Source organism: Sceloporus occidentalis, unplaced genomic scaffold (genome assembly GCF_023333645.1).
Source record: "Sceloporus occidentalis isolate IW3139 unplaced genomic scaffold, rSceOcc1.0.p SCAF_34, whole genome shotgun sequence".
Taxonomy (NCBI): Eukaryota; Metazoa; Chordata; class Lepidosauria; order Squamata; family Phrynosomatidae; genus Sceloporus; species Sceloporus occidentalis.
In genome coordinates, this window is record NW_028317014.1 from 3913781 (window position 1) to 3932278 (window position 18498).

General features: G+C 42.9%; 1 protein-coding gene across 1 annotated transcript; it reads right to left on the reverse strand.

The window, feature by feature from the left end:
* Positions 1 to 14351: 14351 nt before the first annotated feature.
* On the reverse strand, positions 14352 to 16619 carry LOC149298161 (ADP/ATP translocase 2-like). Its single transcript, XM_089487694.1, has 4 exons — positions 16509 to 16619; positions 15026 to 15512; positions 14772 to 14912; positions 14352 to 14509 (listed from the first exon to the last, which is right to left on the reverse strand). The coding sequence occupies exons 1-4, from the start codon at positions 16617 to 16619 to the stop codon at positions 14352 to 14354; spliced, it is 897 nt and encodes a 298-aa protein (XP_089343820.1).
* Between the last annotated feature and the right edge of the window lie 1879 nt (positions 16620 to 18498).

Below are 18498 nucleotides of genomic sequence, written 5' to 3' on the forward strand. Positions count from 1 at the left end.
AGTTAGTCTACACTTTCCGGCACGCTCTGTTGTATAGTCCCAAAAACAATCAAGTTGTCTTGACTACGTCTACACGCCTAAATTCATTAAGTTGCTGCCATGCGATTGGCTGATTAGCTATTTGTGTTAACAATTTGTGTAAAGTGGCCAATGAGTTTGTTTCAATTTTCTCTGTATGCAGATCCATTAAAACTGGCTAAACAAATCAACACAACTGTAAATTAAATGTGCTAATGAAATTTGTTTTAAAATACATTATTTCTTTTTGATCTTGATATTGTGTTGATTTCAATTCTAATCAAGAATAGTTTTAGCGTTTAACACTCTATAAATAATTTTCGAAACACAGAATTTTATGGCAGATAAGAACCATTTGGCCCAACTTTTTTGTGTCTTGTAAACAAAATACCTGTCTTTTTCTCCTAACCTCCTCGGGTGTGTTCCTTTCACTACCAGCAGAAATGTTCTCTTCTGTAGTCCATGAGAGAAAATTCCAACCCGCGTACAGATAATTCCACATCATACCGACTGCCATCCGGAAATAAGACACGTAAAACTTTACTTTACAGGAGAAAGACATGGTTGCAAACTTAACACGCTCCAGATCTTAACAATGAATTAAACTAGTTGCTCTTTCCAAAACCTGCTGCGTCACATGATGCATGTTTATCTTGTTTCCGGTAGGTGGAACTCTTGCCTGCCCTTTTCTACAGCTGTTAGGGAAACCAAATTCCTTAGTGAAGACCAGCGTTAGTTTTTTTTACACAGGACAAGGCATAAGACATAAATTAAATGAATCTGGGTTATACATACAGTGTGTGTGTCCATGTGTATATTCGTTTATATTATTGTCTTCTTTTCCATTAGTTCTTAACAGTCATGTGATCTGTGTGTCACCCAGGTGGTGTCCAGGTCTATTCCTTAAAGGGATATTTTAGTGTCACTGACAGCCTTACTAAAGAATAATACCTATTAAAGTAAACCGTGAGAGTACATAGTACATGTAATGAAATCCGTACGTTCACCATCAGGAGTTAAAAAGGCTGTGCGACTGAGCCTATTGATCACCTGCAGGTGCCTCATCTGGCATCAACCCCTGCAGGCGACCAATAGAGTCGTTCGCACAGCCCTTTAACCCCTGACTGCGAACGTATGGATTTCCGCTTCCGTTAACCCCTGCAATGCTGCGTAGATAACGGGAGCGAAAATCCGTAGGTTCGCCGTCAGGGGTTAAAGGGCCGTGTCTTTGGTGATGTGAGTATGTGTGTGTCTGGGTATGTTCGTGTGTGAACAAGTGTCTTTAGATTAGTATGTGTGTGTGACTGGTTGTGTTAGCTTGAGTATCTGGATATGTTTGTGTGGGTGTGTATGTTAGTGTCAGTTAATGCTTAGATTCTGAATGTGTGTTAATGATGAGTGTCTAGTTGTGTTAGTGCCAGTGTCTGGGTATGTGTTAGTGCAGGGGTGTCCAAGTTTTTTCTGCAGTGGGCCACTTCATCAGAATTGTATACGTGCGAGGGCCGCACTCATTTTGTGTGTGTCTGGGTATGTTCGTGTGTGAACAAGTGCCTTTAGATTAGTATGTGTGTGTGACTGGTTGTGTTAGCTTGAGTATCTGGATATGTTTGTGTGGGTGTGTATGTTAGTGTCAGTTAATGCTTAGATTCTGAATGTGTGTTAATGATGAGTGTCTAGTTGTGTTAGTGCCAGTGTCTGGGTATGTGTTAGTGCAGGGGTGTCCAAGTTTTTTCTGCAGTGGGCCACTTCATCAGAATTGTATACGTGCGAGGGCCGCACTCATTTTTCACTGTGAGAAAATATGGCCTTTAATAAGATATGCAGATTAAAATAAAGTAAACGACACAAAACCTGGTTGGCTGGGCATGATAGGAGTGTGATTGCTGTCAACAATCATATATAAATTAATGGTTATTGTATTTTTTTGCCCAATTTAAGTGCGTTAACCACACTTGTTAAAAGTAACACCACAATTGGACAAAAAAAAGAATCAACAATATGACTTGGCATGATAGGAGTGTGATTGCTAACAGCAAACACACTCTTTTTATACCAAGCAACCAGTAAATGCTAGAACCCAGGCATGATGGGACTGTGACTGCTGTTAGCAGATTGCTGTTACCTGTTAGCAATCACACTCCTATCATCCCAAGCCAGCCAGGACATGCTGGTACAGAGTGGCTGTAAGTGATGTGCAGACCCCATACTGCTGGCAGCATCAATACACAAGGGGGCAGCTAGCCAGGTTTCAGCATGTACTGGCTGACTTGGCATGATAGGAGTGTGATTGCTAGCAGCAATCACAGTCCCATCATGCCTAGATTCCAGCACTTACACATCCATGCTATCACACACACACACAAATTCATTCATTCACAGATTCATTCCCTCAATCAGGCATACTCATTCAAACACCCACCCCCTTACCTGCACTACAGCTCTCGATGCCGCTCACAGACTTCAGCAGGGGGCGTGGCCTCCCGCTTCCTCTGTGCAGGACAATAAGACCTCCCACAAGTAAGCAGCAGGGCTCTTGTGATCCTGGCTGCCGATCTCACGCGGGCCGCATGTTGGACGCCCCTGTGTTAGTGTAAGCGCCCATCCAGAGGTCAGGCACTGGATCTACCTTTGGTTTTCTTCATGGTAAATCGCACATTGATCATTTTTGCATAGAGCTGGGTAAGTATTTTTTTAACGTGGCACATCAGGAAAAGTGAAGTTCAAGCCAAATGTAAGATGGCTAAAATGTCTCTTCCCCTTGTGTTTTGGGGTATTTGTGTACACCTGGAAGGACCTGATTATCCAGAGGACGCATTGGGCTTGGCTCATACAAGGGCTGGTAAGCAGGGCTAGGGCTTATGTCCCACCACATCTGGCATACCCTTCTTTAGTTTGTTGCACAAACAAAACATGTTTTTTTTTATTTTGTGTTGATGTTAATGAAAAAGGAAATAACCACTGTCACCACAGGGTGGCACTACTGTAACAACATGATACGGTAAACAAAAAACATAAACGTTCAGATGTTTTATTTGCAAACCTATAATAAATGCCTAATTGTGAACAAGAAAATAAAAGAAGCAGTGCCAAAAACAGAAAAGAAGATACCTGAAAGAGAGGAAAATAAATAAGAAACCTCTTGTCTCATCCCACCTCCTTCTTGATTTCTGTTTCTGTAAATTCAAATTTCAGCCCACTTATGCATTACAGAGTAAAAAATCTCCATCACCATATCGGACCAGTTTCCCCTAACAAGGGCAGGCTAGAACTGAAACATGAGGTCAATTTCAATTTCAAAAATGACAACTCCAGCCAAGGCACCTGGGAATTAGCATAGCTTAATGTGCAGGGCACATATATGAGTGTGGGTGAGTGCGCAGTGATTGGTGGGTGCATGGTGGGGGGGCATGCATTCAGAGGGGATATAGGGGTGAACTTTGGGTGACCTGGGTCATTGCCATTTTGGTTACTGGCTAGCAGTCACAATTCTGTCATTTCCATGTTCTAACGTTCTTTTCTTTGTCACAGAATGCGGGTGGAGTGTCCTTGCCAGTCAGGAATTGGTGATGGTGGATATGTAAGGTGGTGTAAAGGACGGAAGGCGGGTCTCAATCCTCCCCTAACCTCTTGTGGTAAGGTCAATGCAGATGCTAGCTGTGAACTACAATTCCCATGATTCTCAGCCAGCCAGGAGTCCACCATAATGCTGGCTGAGTATCATTGGAAGAGTAGTCCACAGCATAAGAGATTCTTCGTTGAATTAAAAAAAAAAAAGCTAATGTTATCCTCCCTCCCAGGACCCTTACACACTGCCTTTACACACACACCTGCCCTATAAACACACATATACACATACACTGCCTTTACACACACCTGCCCATAAACACACATATACATATACCTGCCCTTCATACACGACTGGCCATACACACACCTGCTCATAAACACACATACACTGCCCCTAAACACACATATAAACGTACACTGCCCTTACACAAACCTGCCTTTACACACACATATGCACGTGTACTGCTCTTACACACACATACACACACCATGTTACACACCAACACACACACACTGTCCTTACACCTATTTCTCCCTATCTCTTTTTCCATCTTTCTTCATCCTTCATCCTGTGGTGGGAACGCCAGGTCTGTCACTTCAGACCTCGCTTTACTGCTCCCTCATCACTACGCGCCAGCTATTGATGCAGAGCGAAGGGGTACGACGTCATATCCCGGCGCTAGGCATCATTTGCGGGCACGTAGTGATGAGGGAGCAGTAAAGCGAGGTCTGAAGTGACAGACCTCGCGCTCCCTAATGTTGAGCCGACTAGCGGGAGATTGTGATCTCCCAACTAATCCTGCAGGCTGCAGCTGCTGATCGGGTGGCTATGCGCCCTCTCCCAGCTGCACCCGAGGTGAGCACAGCTCTCGCCTTACCCTTCCTCCGCCACTGCAAAGCGGGACAGAGGTAGGGAAAGGCGGGACAGTTGGGGGCAAGCATATAGTAGGTACTACACTTGATCTTAGCCAAAAGGCCATAAAGCAGCCCAAAACTAAAACACAAAGCAAATTTCCACTGCATGGTAACCTCAGACACTAATTTCGGACTTATCAGTAATCCTCAGTTGCTATGCATCTAGTCACTGGAAACAAGAAGGTTCACACCTGGACTTACCTTTACTCTTGGAGAGAAGTCCGACAGATATACAAGGGAAAGACTATTAAAATGCTGGATACTTATACACTGTCTATCCTTGGCCTAGTTAGTCTACTTTTGTGTGTGCATTTTTTGTGCTAATTGTAAAAAGGTGAGTCCAGAAGTAGACCCATAAGTTACCCAAAGGTGATTCCAGAAGTAGAGCCACTCATAAGTCACACAAAGGACCAGAGGTTGTTATATTGCTTATTGGCCTTTTAGTTAAGTGAGTACCATTGAGCAGGCCCGGACTGGGACAAAAAATAGGCCCGGGCAGCCCATATTTATTTATTTATTGTTAAAGCCCACCCTTCATGTACCATCTTTGCATTTACTCATTCACACAAATCATTAACACATTCATTAATGCAGTCTCACAAATCATTCAAGCAATTCATCCACACATGAATTCATTAATTGTCATATGCATTCACGCAATTCATCCACACATTTATTCATTCATTCATTCTCATACGCATTCACACTACCCCCTCTCCCCATCTTATCTTCCCCTTCTCACTATGTTCCCCCTTTTCACTATGTACCCCTTTTCACTATGTACCCCCTCTTACTATCTATCCCCTCTCCCCATTTCTCACTATCTAACTCCCCTCTGCCCCTTCTCACTGCACCCCCCTCCCTCACCCTACTTACCTTGTTGCCGGAGCAAGCAGCAACTGCGGCCGGGCCCGTGGCAGGACCAGACTGACTGGGCCTATGCGGCCTCTACGCCCGCATTAGCTGCAGCTCCATCAGCCCCTAATTCAATCCGGCCCGGCCAACCGGGCAACCCGATGGCCAGTCCGGGCCTGCCATTGAGAGAGGGAAAGCTTGGTCCTCTGGCCTCAAGGCCGGGTAGGCTCATGGAGTCCGGGATCCTATTCTTGTGCCTCATATTATGTGGTGTGTAGGGGCACATTCACTATATGGGAGTGAAACAAGTGCACTTGAATCACCTAGACTTTTTATTTTGAGCTGCCAACTTTTTTTTAATTGTATCTGCATATGGCGACAGATGTTAAATTGCTTACCCCCTAGAGGAATAAAAACAAATTTTTTATGACAAATTATCCCTTGCTCACCCATGGGTGTAGAAACCCTTTAAAATAGGGAGATGGGATAGCATTCTCCTCAATCCTGCAATGCTTCCCTAAGCAATTTGAGCCTTGTGTAGTTTTTGCTGCTTGCCTTACCATGGTAACATGTAAACCAACCAGCAACGGGAGCAGAATCGTTGTGGTGAGACAGCTCACTGAAGTGCAGAGCGCAGCGGCAGTGGAGCAGAGTAAGTTCAATTGCTCCACTGCTTGCTGCCTCTGTAAAACGAAATACGCCTAATTTATCTGGGGAGGATTTCTTCTTTATCCGCCCCCCCTCGCATGATTTCCTGGGGGCAATCCCCCCTGCCCCCCCCCCCCCGTTTCTACGCCCATGCTACTGCAAACCTCTGGCTACAGGTTCACCCCACAGCAGTTCCTTTGCCCACATGCATTTTTATAAACCCATCTACATCACAACTTATTGACACAGCATGAGAAAACCAGTAGTTAGATTCTGGAAATAATGTTCCCAGTAGTCTCAAAATGTAATACAATAGCTTCTTAAAAGCTAGTCTTGCATAGTTGTAAGTGGGAAATGTTACGTACCTAGCTAGTGTTTAGGAAGGAGAGTCCCTTTGTGTCACCCCAATCCCTCTATCCTATTTTCCTCCTCTGAAGTTTTTACATAGGTTAGACCAGTGTTGAAGATGAAATGTAGAGGTTGAATGTTTATTGAAAACTAAAACAATGCCATACTGTATGCTTTATTCATTTGGCGTTTTATTTGATTGCTTAATATTTGTTTCTTAGCTTGCTCTGGACTCTACGTCATATTGTTAAATGCTTAGCTATTGTGGTTAGTCGTTACTGCTTTGGCCAGAAGAGGTCAGTCACCACATGGTAGACCAAGCAGCGAGCTACACTATTGAGTGTAGAGGTGGAGCTGACTGGAGAACACACTTCCTCACTCCAAACCTGACCATAAATGGAAATCCAGAGTAAAACCCTAGGAGGGTGACCTGCTGTCATGTGACTAGAGTACTACATCAGTTCCTTGTGACTTTCAGAACACTAAGGTCACCTAGGCCATTCTTAACAAGCCCGTGTGTGTACAATTTGAAAGTAGTAGAACTTTGGCAATTACAATGCTGTGATAAAAGTAATATATTTCTCTTTTATGAATGTATGATGCTGAATCTTCAGATAATATCGAGCTTCTGATAATATCGATCAGTTTGTTGGCAGGATGCAGGCAAGGTGTGGCACTACAAATGGCACTTGGGTGGTACCTGGGTGCTTCCATTAAGTTCCACACAGTGTTGAGCTCCTGGAAATGTGCGCTTATGTACATTCATACGCACAATACTGCATGAAGCAGCGTGATTCTAATATACGCTTAGCTGAGCTTCATACAAGTTGTGGTTTAGGAACAGCTAAAGAACATCTTGTTGGCCAATCCTGATCTATTATTTCCATGTTACTCTTAAGACAAGAATTCTCATACATCTTTATAGTAAAAAAAAAAAAAAAAAAAGCTGTGAAACATATCGGTAAACCTAATACTCTTTCCTAAATTATATTCCTAAATAACCAATATTCCAGCTTTTGGACAGGTAGCCGAAGGAATGTTGGTCTTGTAAATGGTCTGAAATTGGAAGAAAATTTGGAAAAATAGCTAACAACTATGTTTTCTGATATATTTTTGAGGGCTAGTCTAAGTTTTTATTCGTTGGATACTTTGGGGATGACTAAAACATAGAATTGCTCTCCCCTCTGGCATTTTCACAATAATAGGCACATGGGGTTAACTGGGGGAACAGGGTTTAACTAAAATGGAGACCAAGGGTCAGATTTCACTGCAGAGCTGGATATATGAAGCTCCTAGCTGACTCTCGTGTCCAACCGTGGTGCTTCATGACGTCACATCTCAAATTAGAAGACCTTAGGCAAATGTATTTACTTTAGAGGTGCACACCATGTTTCTGTAGTAAGAGTTTTCAGAAAATTGCAGTCATAGTCATTAAACCACTAGTCGTCCTGAGAAACCTGTCCCCTGCATCACATGGAATGGATAATTCTAGTTCTGCTAGTGTGTGCTCTTCAGCAGAAGAGTTCTGTGTAGCTGCCCCTGATTCACTTTTAACAGCAACTGAGCTGACACTTGTGCACAATACAGAGGTATTGATGTAAGTGTAACTTTAAGAGAGTGGTAACCGCCTGATGCATAATCACAAAAGAACACATAATCTGTCTCTAGATTATCCATATTACTCTGCGCAAGCAGTCAGTACAGGTCTACATTATTACATTTTTATTAATCAATAAAAAAGGCATAGTGTGATGTTCGGGGAAAAAAATCTGTTGTTAAATAAGTAATTTATGTACTGTATATTAAAGTCTTCACTAAAATGAGGTAGAATCGCATATGCTCTCTACTCTCCCTCTCTGTCTCTAAGAGCTATTTTCTTTATTCACCAGATCATTGAAAGATGAAACTTTACGCCTAACCTGGTGGTCAGGTTATTTACCTTCTGTATCTCTCCTGAGTTAAAACTCTTTTAAATACCCCCTTCCAAAAGAGCTAAGCCAGTTTATCCTTGCATTTTGTCATGGAAGCTGCTTCTGTCCTTGTGCTGCTATATATAGACACACAAAGGCATTAGCACATACTGGTATACATGTAATACACAGATATGTGCAGATGACTGATACACTTCGTTAAAAGGATTGGAAGAAAAATGTGTAATAATAAACACTACAGTAGGTATATTATATGCTTTGGGGACAGAGAGCAACCAGCTAGACATCTCAAATCAGAAGACCATCTTCTGAAAATCAGGTAACCTTGCAGGGACACCGAATGACATTCTGCCAATGGATGATAAGGGGAGGTATATAGAAAATTATATTAACAGCATAGCGTGATTAACTCATAAATAGCCAGCTTTATCTTCTTTGTCTCTTTTCTATTTGCATTTCATTAAGACAAAGCCATTCTGCTTCACTATTGTGTCTAACTGTGCAGTGTAAATATACCAGTGTGAATAGTGTGCGGTATAAACTTAATACTGCCAATTATAGCGGTCATTGCCATGGAGGGCAGCTAATGTATTTACCTTACAGGACACTATAGTGAATGATTACAGCGTCCTTTTCAGCCACTGCCAAGCTCATGTGAAACTGCAGCACGTTTGGCACGGCTCGTGAACGTCCATCTTCTGATTGTGATTTCGTAAATGCACCAAAAAGTGATAAGGATTTACTGAAAAAATGTCACTCCCTGTATCCGACACATTTCATGAAATCATGTTAAATTATCTAATTGTATACTGTGAACAATAATAAATGGTAAGTTCCTCAACACAAGAAGACATTGCATTAACCCTTTAAAGGATTGCTCATACTATACATAGGTAGTGTTGGGCTATTACTTTTTATAACAGGCTGAAGGAGACTGGGAATAACCTTGACTCTCGGTTTTGTACACACAAAAAAGACAGAATCTATACAATGCTCCAAAATTTGAAGTGTGAAATCTAAACATATTTTACCTATAGGACTAAGTACAAGAAACAAGAGTTGTGTAGTATAATGCAGCTTGCTCTTCTTTAATGCGTAGCCATGAAGGGCAATTCGTTTTTAAGGTGAAATGCTGGGAAAATATTCATATTCATATGCCTAAATCTGCTATACAATGCATTTAGTATATAGGCTGCTTTAGTATTTAGGCAGCATTTGGACAACCAAGCTTTATGTGATCTCCAAATTTCTATATAAACGGAATGGGACAAATCAGTTGAGACGCCCTTTATGAGCGAAACTGCTGATTTTTAATGTAGCTTAAACTACCGGTCGATCTCTGGCTCCAGTAAGATGCAATGCACCTGTCAGTGGGGCCCAGTACAAAACTAAAGACAGGGCTCCCCTGCCCCATCCCACCCAATGTTCCTCCCATTGGTCTCCTATATGCTCCTCCCACTGACATGTTCCTCCCATTGACCTGCTATATGCTCCTCCCACTCATCTGCTTTATGCTCCTCCCATTGATCTGCTCCATACTTCTCCCACTGATCCTCCCAATTCTCAAAGGTGCAGAGAGGGGCCCTAAAGTCTGGTCACCAGGTCCCAAATCCTATTGAAAGGGGCCATGTGAGCCCCATAGGCCACAAGGAGGGGCTTTGAAAGATCATGGAGGTTGGACCCCCCTCCATGATGACTGCCATATATGCCAAGTGCGTAATTAGCAGGTGACTAACAGTCAGGCTCTACATTGTCCAACAAGGTGTGGTGTTGAAACTGGTGCAAACTCACTTTCCGTGGTCATTCAGTGTGCTTTTGCTTAAAGGAAACACATCACCTTCACGTAACTATCCTTCATTTCTAAAAGGTCACAAACTAATTACATTTTGTCTAAAGTAATACAATGAAAATAGTTCTTCTGCATCTCAATATATTCTTGGCTTGTCGCTTTACGGCTGTATATGATTATGCTTCCTCCCTGTGAATATTAAAAATATGAATACTTTTGTGACATAGTTACATCAAGTGACCCTTTAGCAGAATGAACACTAGAATGGAATCAGTGCCCAAAGGTTGTACTACTAGTGAGGCAACCATGACAATTGTGTCAATAAAGCTGTGTCCTTGGCAGCAGGAGGGACGGCTGTTCATTCATTACCACATTCCTTCACATCTCTGTTTTCCAAATGGAACTTCAGTTATTCTTGGAAGTCGGTTGTAAAATCCCTTCCGTCCTATTACTCGCTCACCGAATAGAATAACTACAGGCCAGGCTATCAAATATTGTTTCCGATGGATTCATGTAATCAAGTTTTGGTGAATTTTCAGCATTCATATTAAATCTGGCACTTTTTTAATATGATAATATGATATTGGTCCCGTGCCATGAAATAACTTGCTTTCAGAACATCTGATTTAACCTTTTAAGTGACAGAGAAAAAAGGTATGCATAGCTTAGGTACTTACAGGGTTACATCTTTATAGAGTTAAACATTATATACTCTTGCGGTTGAGGATATTTGCTGATGAGATCAAATATTTTGTACATAACTTTTTTTCTAGAGCTGTTATGAATATCTAGATTTAAAATTGGTAATAAAATTTAATGATTCCTAACTACTTTATTTTTCATTTTTCTCTCCTATCTACATAGATGTTTTTCTATACCCCCTTCTATCTAGATTGTAAGCTTGTGGGTAGGGCCCTTTCCGCCTAATGTATTGGTTTGTCTTAGTCTGTAAATTCTCTTCTTGTCATACACCTTGAATATATGTATTGTAATAAGCGCTGTGTAAATTGTTGGCGCTGTATAAATAAAAGATAATAATAATAATTGCCCTGCGACTTCTTCAAAATGGTATTCAATGCAAGTGTTAATTGTGATGGAGTGAAGACGTTGATATTCACACCATTCGTTCTCGTTCAGTGAGTGAAGATACAGTTTCTCCAGTATATTTAGGAACAAAGTTCAGAGGAGGCTTTTCCTGGCACACTGTCCTCTGCGCTTCCCTGAAGGACAAACAGTACCTATTTCTTATCTGGTTCAAACCTGTCTCTGGCCAACCCGTCTACAGAACAGGTCCCTTCATTCCAGATTCAGCAGGAACACAGCTTTCTCCGCATTGAGCAGCACGGGATTAACTGCGTGTTTCAGAAATATCGCTACATTGAATGAAAGGTTATCCCGAAAAAAAAAAAAATGAAGGCTTGATCTCATGAGTCTAGAAAATGAAAGCAACACCTTGATTTTTATTCACCTTCGCCGCAAGGCTTTTAGTAATACCGGTATTTTTAGTATGTTGACGCGCCTTAGCTTGCTGTGTGAGCAACACATTTGTGTAAATGTTGCTGAGCAAAAGGAGTGTACCAGGTACTGCCCAGATGAAGCACGCGGGCTTTAAAACACACCTGCCAACTGGCTATTCTGGGCGCTACATTTAGGCTATGAGCTGGAGAGATCACATACACACTAGGTCGGGCCCTATTTGTATAAATCACCTCTTTTCAGGAGCCATGGAATCTCACACATTGTATGTATTCACATAATACAATGCGGAGAACTACTATAGCACAATAAAAAATATATACAAAAACAAAAAAAATAACACATTTCAATTTAATCGGCCACAGATGCGTTTTCTGAGGACTGCCTCAACACTCTATTTAACAAATAGAGGAGAGGGAACGTCATTGCGGGGGATAATCACAACGAGCCTACCAATAATGGCAATACTATGCGCATAAGGTGTGTTTTACTATTTATTTCTTATTTTTATATTCTTATTTATATATGTATTCTTATTTATTGTGTAAACAGTATGACACTAGTTTATTTAATAGACAGAAATATAAAATGTTGGGCTGCTAATTCTGTAGGTTGGCCGGTAGTTCTAGCCTGAATTGACTTTCAAGATATGGTGTCTATAAGGAGGAAGTCTCAATGATCCTACCGCAGCGCTGTACACCTTAGAATTACACAGAACTATCTGCAGCGTAAGGAGTTAATAGGAATACGTCTTACTTCCTGGGACGGAAGCATCTCAGCCAATCAGCTGCTGACTAACAGAGTGGTTATTGGCTGCTCAGTAGAGGTCATGCCTCAGTGTGTAGGATGACTGCAAGGTGCGGGTTTCTAAAGCTTAGAGGAGATTTGTAGGCCACGGCGAGTTTCACTTTAACAGGCTGTGATACAAACTGTCCCAGTCCCAGGACGCCTCTCCCACCGCCACAAGCTAATGCTTCCATAATGCTCCAAATTCAATGTATTCCTAAAATGAAAAGCACGGATATAGAATAATACTCATATTATGAATTCCAGGCTGGGGGGGGGGGGGATACAAAAGGAAAGTGGAAAATGGCCTAAAGATTATATATATATATATATATATATATATATATATATATATATATATATATATATATATATATATATATATACACACAGTATATAAAGGTGGAGATGAAGAAAAACCTAAGGAGCTTTGGGTGACCGCGCTCTTAGCGCATAGGTCTCAGCGGCTTAGTGAATAGCAAATATTTGTGGGGGGGTGTTCTTCCATTCTCGAACCCCAGTAAATAGCTCCACCGCAAGCTTTCAAACCTGAAGAATGATTAGACATCCTTAAACATAATTTATATAATCCATTCATACATACGCCGATGATCTGAAGAGAATCAGCCAAATCCAAGACGGAAATTGGACAAGAACTTGAATGCACATTATTAAGAGAATACCAGTTTAGGGGAGATTGCCCTTCATTATGTAAGGTTTATCGTTTGAGGGTATCTGGCCCCTGGCACAACGATCTTGTTTCACCACTCACTTAGTGTCCGAGGTACGCTTAATACTTATCACTATGTGATATTTGCCCCCAGCCAAAAGACAGGGAGGCTTTCAGTTCTTGGCACTTTGTTCAGCTGCTGGCTAACAAGCACTTTATCCATCTCCAATTTCTTACACTATGCATGAAACGGACAGACTTGGCAGACTGGCGCTGGCTCATAGTGGATGAATATATGTGCTGCTAACTTGTGAAGCTCAACTCCAACCAAGCTTCATCCACTGTACTTATTTGCGAGGATTTTTATATTCATATCCTGCACACATTTGCATTTCTGACTTCATTAACTACATTGTGATGCTTATAATTACTCAATCTTAAGTTTCCATGTGAATGCTTGCCTGGTGCAACCCATTTGAAAGGGTGAAAGGATCACATCCTAAAGAACCAACAGTTTAGACTTCCTATTTTGCCAACATTCTCCATCAGTGCAAAGAAACACACCCCTTCTCAACAGGCACACATTTTAAAACATGTCACCCCCCCCAAAAAAAAGGCACCGTTGTGTGCTTGCCTTTGTAGCTATAGAAGGTATGCCAGGTGTTCTAGAGAAGTGCTCTCCAGGTTTTTAAAATCTGTTGAAGGTAATTTTGCAGTATGACCCAGACAGGGGAGAGAAATTGGGATGTTACAATACAACTTAATTCAGCACTACCACCATCATCCAGGGTCAGTATATGTAGACCATCCAATGACCTTTGAATTTGTTGAGACAAAGGCCCTTAAAATGTTTCAGAGAAGGCTCTCGGGATGCAGAAGCACGCATCTTGCATCTATTTGAGTGTAACGAAATGCATTACTCTAACCCCACATTCACAGCTCAAACATCACAACACACACCAACTGTTTACGCAAACAAGAACAAGAGGTGGATTCGTATTTCTTTTTTTTATTTCCTCAGACCTAAGTTACTTAAAAACATGAGTGACTGAAATAAAAAATAAAGGAGCGTTGAGTCCCATTGCATGAAGCCCTCTACTGCTACGAGCCTACACAGCATGCCATTACAGCACAATGCAGGCTCACATTGTATCAGCAGAGGAAAGGGAATGATTTATGTTAATATGGAAAGCTGGTGAGATGTAATAGGATTGATTCCCCAAATAGCAACCAGCAGACTACTAGTTGCACTTTATAAATAAAGTGGAGTTTGACAAAAAAAAGTCCAAGACCGTTCAAGGTATGTTACATAATACAGCATGCCATGTCACAGGTAACAAGGACAGGTTTAGATGACCTTCTTCAGCTCATCGTACAAGACTAGCACAAAAGCGCCTCCCATTCCTCTGAGCACATTGGACCAGGCACCCTTGAAGAAAGCTCTGGAACCTTCATCGCGCGCAATCTTCTTCCAGCAGTCAATTGTTCCAGAGTACATGATATCAGCTGCAAAAAGAATGTTTACATGCATCAGGATCAAGAATTTAACACAATAGCGCTAGCTACCGTTACTACGCTTCAACTACCATTAACATCTAGAACTGGGATGACATTGCTTTATGTCAATATAATGTTCATAATACAGATTTGGTATCCCTAAAAACCACAGGGAGCAATACCCCTATAATTATATGTAGAATGTTGTCCTTTCTATATACCGAGTCTTTGCCCCAGCAAGAGTAGCAAGAGTTCGCTTTTACAAACATACCTCCTTTCCTTCCGGACTGCATCATCATTCTACGTCTGACTGTGTCAAACGGATAGGAGGCAAAACCTGCCACTGCTGTTACTGACTGGGCAATCATCCAGCTGACGAAGATGTGCGTGTTCTTGGGATCAGGAAGCATACCTGAGAGAGGAGAAAAAGAACTGTCAAGTTTGTAAAGCCTAAAGAACAAAAGGTTACTGGGAACACGAGCACCAAAACGCCAAAATTCAGTAACGGTGAACACGCAACCTCACCTTTAGCAGTGTCGTAGATTCCAAAGTATGCAGCTCTGTAGATGATGATACCCTGAACAGATACATTGAAACCTTGGTAAAGGCCTTTAAGCCCATCAGATTTGAAGATCTTGACCAAGCAGTCGCCGAGACCCTTGAACTCACGGCCAGCACCAGCCTTGCCCACATCAGCTGCCAATCTGGTACGGGCAAAGTCAAGAGGGTAGACGAAGCAGAGTGAAGTAGCTCCAGCAGCACCACCTGAAGCCAGGTTACCAGCAAAGTAGCGCCAGAACTGGGTCCTCTTATCGACGTTGTCCAGGAAGATCTTCTTGTATTTGTCTTTGAAAGCGAAGTTGAGGGCTTGGGTTGGGAAATATCTGATCACGTTGGCAAGGTTACCACGCCAGAAAGACAGGAAACCTTGTTCTTTGGGGATACGCACAACACAGTCAACAATGCCCTTGTACTGCTTATCAGCAGTGATTTGTTTGCTTGCATGTTGGACCTGGAACACAATACAGTAATTAGTTTATAAAAGCCCTAAAATCGATTAAAATTCTTGCCACTATATATACTTCATTTGCTTTATTGTGAATAAAGCCATGTCATGGTTAGGCGACAGTCACGATCACCAGAAAAAAAATTTAAATTGGGAAAATTAAATTAAATAATTAAGTGCACAGACTCAAGGAGAGGAAGCCGCGCGCTCTATGCATTAAGGAGATCGCTTCCGTCTTTGAGCCCTGCCCTGAACGCAGCGGCTCAAAATGGTGAGAGCTCCATTCATTGTGCCGGCAGCAAACACGTGGTAAAGAAAGGAGGGGGAGGGAGAATCCCGGGAAATTACACAAGCGCCGGGCCCAGCTGGAAGGACAAGTAATGACGGGCGGCTCAGGTTCTAAGGAGCAGGCCGCATCAATGGCGCGGTTTTAAAAGGACAAAGGACATCGTCTACTTCCGCCCTACAAACATACCGGCCGGTATTAAGAGGCAGGCCGCAGATAGGCGGTTGAATCCTAATAGTGCGTGGCTTTAATGTATATGCCGGGTTCCTCGTGCATTCCCGAGAAGCATCTGGGAGAAGAGTCCCAGGATGACTTCAGTCTCCTTGCAGCGACCTTGGCCCGGATTTGACAGGTGTTCAGGGAGCACATTCCGCGTCTCCAAAACGTTAAGCAGCTCCCCTTAAGCTGTAGGTCAGGCAGGAGATTTTATGCGAATTACAGCAATCACTTATACTGCCGAGGAGCAATGATACCGCAGCCAAGGGCAATGGGGATTAACCGGGCCTAGCATCAAATGACACCCAGCCCACTAACGAATACCTCCACTGCCAACATCTGTCCGCAAGGCGGAACAAAAACGTTAACATACACAAGGATGCTAAACTAAACCCTACCTGGCCTTAATGACCCCCATAGAGGGCATGTAGATTAACGCTGCCCCACCGCCTGCGCACACTATATATCACCCCGACCCCCAAGATTTAGATGGCTCTTACTTGCAGTAGAAGCTTCACTCTCTCAATAGGTGCTACGGCTGTCTTGGAAATAGCAGCGGCCACACCGCCGGCCAAGAAATCCTTGGCGAAAGAGAGGGCTGCGTCGCTCATTTTGATTGGTTCGGTGTTAGACGAGTGGCTACTGCAGCACTAAGCTTCCGAGGGCTGGGGAGAACACCAACGAAATGGCCGAATTTATAGAGCGACGAAGCAAGGGCAGAGGCGGGGCCGAGCTGTCGTATGTCGTGATTGGCTGAGCAGAGGAGGAATGGAACGTTGAGCCAGAGGCTGGAATGGCTGGCAGCGCGCGCACAGCCGGCATGTGGGGGGGGGGGTTTAGAGATAGAGCAGGAGAGGGCGGAATGTAAAGGTGACGTGGGACGGGGGAGAGTTGCTAGGTGACGGCAGTGCTGTGACCCGCCAGCCGGTATTACGCACTGATTCACGGAAATAAAATACGCGTATCACGTTATTCGCCTGTATACAGGAACGTGTGCTCTACACCCACTACCCGCATCAGCGCCCCTACAACATAATCACATCGAGCAACTGATTAGGGCCCTTGGTCTGATCACTGGGGGGATCTGGGTAGCTGGGGTACGATAAGCTACCATTGTATATTGTTGCTGAGGGGTCATGGAAGTCCAGGGCTGTTTAAAAGGGTTGATAGTAAGGGAGGCGCACCAAGCCTGGCAATGACCGCATTTACTGTACTTTAGTGAATACGACGTATTCACTAAATGGAGAGCTGTGTTTGAGCTCTTTGACTTCACTATAGGATAGCGATATGCTGGAGTTACCACTTGGCCAGATCGTAAGCTCACAGGGGCAGGTCCCTCTTCTCCTTTCCTACCAGTTTGTTATTGTCTGTGATTTTAAATCTATCCCACCGATGGATAGTAACACATTACAGACCCTGTCCCTCTATTACGGATTGAATCATGCATTATGCAGGGCCAGCTCACCCCTTAACACTGAAGAAACACGCTACTGCTGGCTCTCGATAACGACTAGCAAAGTGCATTCAAACCTACGGCATGGCCCTAAAAATCAGGTGTATTTTTGTTTTGCCAAATTAGCCCTGTATCTTAGAGCTGTGTGGCCAGAAAAACTTGTTACAACTCCCGCTTTACTGCAAGAAAAGTTAGACCACTGGCTGGAGCAGGTTACATCCACAGATTAACATAGAACTCACAGTTGGTCTCCCCAACCCGACGATGTTTGAAGCAAGCTCTTCACAGTGGTCCTCTGATGGGGAAGATATACAGCAACGATTTAAACGCGTGTCACTTTTGCCAAACCTACCTTTTACAGTTTAATACACTAAATAAATGGAAATGTGTTTCCAGATTACCCCCCCCCAAAAAAAAATATATACGTTGAAAACCCACCTTATGTGCATACCCTGGCCTATTGCACAGCTCCAATTCCAGCATACGACTGCGGCACAGGGTGATCAGACCTCCCGGAGCGACACAGCCCCATGCGCAAGCTGGGTAGATCCAGGACCCCCCCCCCCCCCCATAACCAACCTATATACATAGTATGGAGCAAACTGTAAAAGTACCGGGGTATGTCATCTTCCAGGGCTCAGCATTAACAGCGGTTTTGTGGAGCTAACTACACACAAAAATAGCTAGGGGGTAAAAGGAAAAATGTATCGGGGGGGGGATTGCAGAGCCCCCCATTCATTTGTTCTACACAATTAAGTGCAGCCACATATAGCGGTCTTTGATTTAAGCATCTCAAACAAATGAATCAACCCATACATAAACTCTCAATCGGTAATTGTAAATAAAATGTGCCAGGCCAAGTACGTAGACTGCTACCATCCTTCAAACTCCCCGTCACAGCACATTCTTATGGCTACAAGTTTGTGATGCAAGTTGCTTGGTTCAACCTCCCCCCTGACTCTGGTATATCTATTATACCTAAAGCAACACTCACTGTACATGCAAATAATATAGTATAAACAGTACTTTGTATTTGG

What these genes read in the sequence shown, in the direction of transcription:
- LOC149298161 (XM_089487694.1), bottom strand. Translation starts at nt 16,619, where the DNA reads ATGAGCGACGCAGCCCTCTCTTTCGCCAAGGATTTCTTGGCCGGCGGT. An exon ending in AATCTACGACACTGCTAAAG is followed by an intron (nt 14,913 to 15,025) that starts GTGAGGTTGCGT and finishes CTCCTCTCTCAG; the next exon opens with GTATGCTTCCTGATCCCAAG. An exon ending in GCAGTCCGGAAGGAAAGGAG is followed by an intron (nt 14,510 to 14,771) that starts GTATGTTTGTAA and finishes TTCTTTTTGCAG; the next exon opens with CTGATATCATGTACTCTGGA.